At 38.7% G+C, this 7,217-nt stretch overlaps 1 protein-coding gene across 1 annotated transcript in view; it reads right to left on the bottom strand.

Annotated features, from left to right (window-relative positions):
- Nucleotides 1-7,217, bottom strand: part of LOC118343506 (T-cell immunomodulatory protein-like) — a 61,309-nt gene that overhangs the window by 407 nt on the left and 53,685 nt on the right. Inside the window, exon 10 of the mRNA XM_035682353.1 lies at nt 2,889-3,040. Coding sequence (XP_035538246.1) covers nt 2,889-3,040 — 152 coding nt within the window. The remainder of the gene's footprint in view (nt 1-2,888; nt 3,041-7,217) is intronic.

Consider the following 7,217-nt stretch of genomic DNA (forward strand, 5'->3'; position numbering starts at 1 on the left):
CTCTACCCCCATACCCAAGTGGCGAAAAATAGATGGATGGTTGACACAATTGTATTTTCACATCTTCACATAAAGCAACAAATCATACAGACGTCACACTTCCCTATATGGCCTAATTGTAGTTGCAAGGTCTTATAAATAGTACAATAAGTAGGGCAATCAACAAAAAAAGCATTAATAAGAATTAATTTCCTTTAGAGATAATAAAACCAAATCACCAGTTTCATCATCAAGTCATGCCTAACAAACGTAATCTACCCAACAAAATGACCTCATGCATTCATAAACGACCTCCCAACTCTCTATTTATTCCGTCTGTTGCCTCCATCAGCTCATTGTTCCATTGATTCCACCCGATTACTCTCATCTCACACCCTCTACTCTTTCTGTCTCTCTTCTGAACACTTGATAGGCGTTCATTTTACTGGGAGGAGGAGCATGGTGGACGGGCAGGACTTTTATCTGAAAAGCAGCTATAAATAACCAGTTGGAAGAAAGAAGTAAAAGAGATGTAGAGGAGACAGAGAGAAAGAAAGAGAAGGGTGGAGAGGGAGTTGGAGTTGAAATAGATCAGCTGTGGACTGTACAAATATTTGGTAAGCAGAGCGCTTTTGGTTCGAAGGAAATCAAAAACAAAGCGAGGCCTGATGCAGGGCGGACTGCAGAGTGTTGATGAATCCAAAGCAGAGGATGCCTTTAATGAAATGTTTCAACAAAAACAAAAACAAGCACATCCCGTTGTTCAAAGGTGACCTCTTTAACGCTGACTTGTGGGAACACTACTAAATGTCCCTGCTGTCTGTGCTCAAATCCGAGAACCTCCAACTTAAACCGCTGACACCGTTTGGGGTTTACATGCCTAGTTATTAAAGCTCTTGATTTTACAGGTTCAGGGATTCGAACCAGAAGACATCTTAAGACTTCTCTGACCTTTAAACAATTCTTCTTTCTTGCCACCCTGACCTCTTTTCATTTCCTTCCTCCATATGCTGATGATGTGGTTTTAAATGTTACTGCTAGGGTCAGATGGGATTACAATACTCAGGCTTAACATGAGAAAGGAATGGAGGAAGGGAGGGAGAAAAGAGAGAAGCTATAGCTTGTGTGATTAGAGCTAGTGAGACACAAGTCATTTTTAGATGAGGGTGACTGCAAAGGGTTAAGCCCAACAGGACTTACTGGTGATTATACAGAGCCTAGACAGAAATTATGGTTCAGAAAAATACATGGGTGTGTGCACGAGTCTTTTGAAGCTCTTACCCAACGTCTTACTATTTCTGACCCAACAAGTGCTCAAACACTCACAAAGAAACACTCACACACACACACACACACACACACACACACACACACATACAGCCAGAACAATCAGTATGCATAGACAATCACAGCCCTAACCCCTTCAGCTATCTTATCTTCATCTCTGAGGCCAGATAATCCACATAGGTCCTTCAACAAACACATACACACACACATACGCACACACATCCACATCCTGGTGTCCATGGTGCTTACGTCCTAGCACATGCTGTAGTGATTTTTAAAAGGGGCTGGCTTATCAGTCGCCATGTCCATAAGCTGAAGAACACACTCACCTTAGCTGTCTTCCCTCCCAGTCTGTGCTCCAGTAAACTGGATGGTAATCACTTCTTCATTATACTACAATGTCATATATTCTTATTGCTCAGTGCAAATCATTTTAAAACTCTATATCCTGCAGCCAAGGGCAGTTTTCCAGTGTTATGCATGTCAAAATGTCAGCAATCACATTCATGTATCCTTAATTTATGCTTCAGCTAATATCTTAAGATTTATGAATGAGACAATTTAATTAATCTACTTTTGAAAACTGTACTTTGAATACATTTTCTGCGGGTATGAGGATGAGAGCTCTTCTTCAGAGGTTGTAATGTTAAAATTATTTTGGCATATGTGTATCAGTTTTAAACTGTAAAGCCCAAATTAGTTGTTTTTAAAAAAAATCATTGTATTTCATTATGCCTGCTCTACTTTGTTTGACCACTGACCTGCAGAGTAAACTGCTTTTAGTTTGCAAAAACACGAGCCTCACTATAAACTCTAATAGTGGAAAATATACCACATGAATGGGGCTACTGTTTGTAAGGGAGACATTTTTTACCCAGCATGAGAACATGTTATTGCAAGTACAGTAATTTCACAGTAATTTAATGAGTAAATCCATCCTCCGTGTGGCGTGTCTGAAAAAAACCCCAAACACATTTATAGTTTTGAAAGCTAAACAGATTTACATAAGCCATTTAAGTATGCATCTTGAGTTATTAGTTTCCAATCAATTTCACTGGAGTACTATAGTTAGTATAATCTCATCAAAATGTGTAATGTTAAATGACAAATTTGAATGTGAATAACAAATGAAGTGAGTGTAAGAACTGAGAGGATGTGGATTTTCATGAATTATATGTTTCTCGATTTCCTGAAACCAGGGTAATAACAATGCAAACAGCGATTGTATGTATGCAGCGTCAGCATGTGGACACACTGAAACTGTGTGCCTCTGCACTCATGGCTCATAAAGTGAGGCATAATACAGAAACGATTAGTTGGAGTGGGGTTCGGGGCCTCCTTGACAACATTCCAAGGGATCCCCCTGCCAAGTAAGGATTAGTTTAATTTTAGCACTATCTCATTCATTTACTAGACATTATCTTAAATAAGGTCCTAGAGGAATGACAACTTGCACTACCTTGTTGTGTGTATATTCCAAAATGAAAGGATAATGATGAAAACATTATCTAAATATCTCACCCTTACACCCTTTGTTTTTCTTTGGAACACTTGAGCACACCTAAGACAAAATATTATTAAGTGGAGCGTAGTTGAGATTGTGTGTATTGTTATCTTCCTACCTGCCACTGGTGTTGCGGAGGATCACCAGGGCATCAGGGAAGCCATCCAGGTTGTAGTCCCCGAGGTGCAGGGCCAGGGGTTGGATGGGTTTCGCTGGCACAAAGCTCCAAACCGTTTCCCTCCGCTGGAAATCCGACAGCACTGATACCCACTGCAGCAACAACCAAAAAGAAATACACCTCAATCAGAATGAATCAATACAACAGAGGATAAACTGTAGATGAGCAATTCAAAAAGTTATCTTAAATCTTAACCATTGTTGATGCTACTTCTTTAGAAAGTAGTATCAACAATTGAAGGAGGTGAAATATAGGTGAATTAATCCATTATGAAAAAAAGCACATTTATTTTTTACCAAGCTTTGTTCTGCACATCTATTTGTATCTTCTTGTAAATTGTTTTTGAGATTGTATAATTGTACAATGAGAGCAACATATAACAGGAGTCAAATTCTGTGTATGTGTACACATACTTGGCAAATAAAGATGTCTCTCCCAATTCTTAAGTACGCCAATTATGTTTTTAATAGATTTTAAGTAAACTCGGGCGCCCCATGTACCAAGGCTGAGTCCTCGCTGCAGCAGCCCAGGGTTTGAATCCGACCTGTGGCCCTTTGCTGCGTATCATGTCCCCTCTCTCCTGCCCCCCCCCCCTTTCCCCTGCTCCTCCTATGCTTTCCTTTTCAAATAAAGGCATCAAACAGCTGAAAAAAATATACTTTAAAAAGATTTTAATTAACCTAAGTTGATTTGAAGTCAAGGCCATTAACCTGTTCTTGAGATCTGTTGTTTGCACTTGACCATACTTTTTGGCTAATGACCTTTTCACACTGGCATCCAGCAGTAATGCATGTTTCTGCTGCACTTTTCTTACATGTATCTGCGACTTCCTGAGCAGGAAGACACAAACACTACAAAATGCAACCAATAATCCCATATACACAGTTACTGTGTTGAAGCAAGTAGAAGCAAGCAGTGTTGACCTCTTCACCAAGGTTAGCAACCAAATACTAACTCAATATAAAATTGGTCTGCATCTACATTTGGATATTTCGGGCCCTTTTTGGAAGAAAATAGGCAACCCACAGTGAACTTCTCAGATAAAGACATGCAGGCCACAAAACTGCTTGTACCATTGCTTGCACCAAGGGCTCAGATCAAAATTACTCAAACCATGGCATGGCGCCTACACATTCATGGGTATTCCAATGTAAGGGGGGAACAAATAACATCATTGAAAGTTGACCTACAGTAAGCAATGAGAAGCTGAAAAGAACAATCTAAAACTATCACCAAATGTGTGCCTCAGTGGAGTGAGAGCAATGGTGCGGGGGACTGACATTACCAACAACAATTCCAAAAATCTTTTTCAGTGCTGTTAGAGCACTCAAATAATACTTCTGCATGGTGGTCTCACAGTGGCTAGTTTTAGCACTTTAACTCCAGAACATTTTCCAAGATGACTTTGTGTAAAACTTAACACTAAAGTCAAATAATTATATGACTGAAGTTCAATACAAATTGTGCACCTAGATAGAAATCTGTCATCATTGAGTGCAAACGGAGACTCCTGCAATACTTTTCACAATTACAAGAAAAGCATTTACTTGAGAAGTAAAAAGCAAATCACATTATTTGCTAAAATTTGAGACTTGCAAATGCTCAATTTAGCAACTCCTTTCCTCAGTGTGAGGATATTGTTCCAAAACAAAGCAAAATAGAAAGCAAAACAAAGGGCCGCAATATGACTTATCCAATCTGAACTGAACAAAATATAATCAAAGAAACCAATCTGAAATTGACTTAGACCAATAGAACATTTCAACTTCATTATTAATTATAATTTGTCCTAATGAAACTACAGAGCTGGGTTTTAGAATCAGGTGCTGTGTGTGTGCTCGTAGCCTGCAGTCTTGCCTTTAATGCCATTCTCTTTATACATCAGACATGGGTACTGAAGAAGCCCTCCCACTTTTTTAACCAAACACAAAGGAAGCATCTTTCCCTCATCTTAACATTTCAAATGTCGAGGTAATAGGGCCCTCAAGGGGGTCTTGCTGTAGTACTGCTACTGACTGATGTATTTGGAAGCAATACAACTGAAGAGGTACACATAGTAAACTATACCACACAACAGCACGCTGCTTTAAAAGACCTCACTGAGACCATTATCATCTCTGGTTTATAACGGATGCTATTTCACTTAACAGCTGCATCATTCCTCCATACTAGCACTGGTTTAAACCTTGACTCTCATTACATGTCATTCGCTGTCTTTCTTTCTGTCTTCCTATGATTCCACCAAATAATGCTGACTGAATGCAACAGAAAGAAATAAGCTATTACTTGTCATTTTACAAAAGAAAGGCTTATTGTCACTGCCCATATATTCCCAGTGAATTCATTTTAATAGAGTTCTAACCAGTGACAGAGATGGTGGTCTCCCCGCTTTCATTAGTGTCTTTACAGTGAGTTGTTAGGCAGTGGACTCCTTTGAATTACATATAATACAAGAGAGGGAGAGACAGAGAGACAGCGAATTATCATCCCTAAATCTCACCCTATCACCATCATGAGCAGCAATTCATGGCTAACATGTATCACCAGTCAGTACAGGATGTTCAGGTCGGTACATAAATTGTTCTGACTGGTGCAGCCTATGAATAAAACAATTACAGTCTTTATTACTCTAATACAGTCTGATTATAGTCTAGGTCTTGCCACATGTGAAATATGGATTTAACTGCCAGTTTATTAGGGACACCTGGCTAAAACTAATGCAGTCTTACTACAGAGTTCTGCAATAGAACCTGCCCGTCCCCCCCCCCCCCCTTTTAAAGTTGATCTCTTATTTTAGGAGATTGTTGATCAACTTTATGATCATTTTGGAGAAAGTAACCTGTGGTGGCGTTATACAGAGAGGTGTATGTGTTGATTAGCCTACACTCACTGATATAAATGACGTGGACAAAATAATAGAAGCACCTGTTACTACACTACAATTTAAAAGCACCACAAACTGCAGCCTTCAAAAGGCTAAGAACAACCAATGCTGGAAGAAGGTTTATCACTGTAGATATGTGATATATACAGAGCATTTATGTTTTTTAATAAATAATAAACACTCTGGATCTGAATATTCTTCATGTCCTCCAGTATTAGTCAAGGCAATACAATTCCTATAGTAATGAAATTGTATTTCATACACAATAAAAGTCTAATTCCACTCGAACACTTTCTTGTTGGCCCTGGTTTTATAGATTTGAAGACTGCATTTTGACACTAAAAAACGTATATAAAGTAAATAACCAGTTTAGATCCCTTTTTGTGTGTGTGTGTGTGTGTGTGTGTGTGGGTTGTGTGTGTGCTGTTTGGCTCGCAGAAAGGCGTGGGGCCAGATGCTGGAGGTTTAAAATATTCATGAATGTTAAATAGAGAGAGCAGGTGCAGGGGAGAGTCACCAGAGAGACACTCACCAGAACTGCCACTAATAGCTCTTAATATGACCAGCATGTCTGAGAAAGACAACCACAGCCTATTACCAATTAGTCTGAAATTTATCACACAAGCTGTGATGTCACTGATGTAAGTTTGCTCCAAACCAGCTGTGCACACTATGTGAACACAGGTACTGATGCACACTGTGGCCTGTTGGTAGGGGTGGCAGATGTGGTAGTGGTGATAATGGGTGTAGGTCACTTTAATGATTTGGCAAAAGAATGCCAAGTTGCTGATTTCTTTACTCCTAATCCATAATGGTAAGCTAACTGAAGATTTCACAATGGCAAATTCAAGACTTTTTCAGCTTAAAAACACTGATGATTTTGGGTTGACTATTCCTAATGGAAATAACAAAAGACTACAAATGAGCACAGTAAGCAAACCCAAACTACATGGCATTTCGTCACCATATGGGATGGGAGGCCAAAACAATTGAACATCTTTCATTCAGCTTCATGTAGCTGTGCAAAGTGCAATGCAAAACAATGAAAAATACATGAAACTTCCTTTCCTATTAATCTTCTGAGATCTGAGATAATTTGCCCTTTTTATTTTGTATTTTATTTATTTTTTAATTACTTTTTGTTAGACCTAATATACCAACTCACAGAGCGCACTAATTACACAAGTAGTATTTAAAATGTTGTCAACCAATGTTTATGCAGAGATGAATTCAATTTCGTATATTTGTCAATTTTACACCCACGCTACTTCCAGAAAAACACATTTTACAGGCACAGACACTATTTCTACTGTTTTATTTTGAAAGGCAGTGCCTTCTAATATTACAGTAAAATTGATCTAGTATAATTTAATCAAACTCTAACC

The sequence above is a fragment of the Morone saxatilis genome, unplaced genomic scaffold, assembly GCF_004916995.1.
Source record: "Morone saxatilis isolate NCDOM2014 unplaced genomic scaffold, NCSU_SB_2.0 Contig11, whole genome shotgun sequence".
NCBI classification, from domain to species: domain Eukaryota; kingdom Metazoa; phylum Chordata; class Actinopteri; family Moronidae; genus Morone; species Morone saxatilis.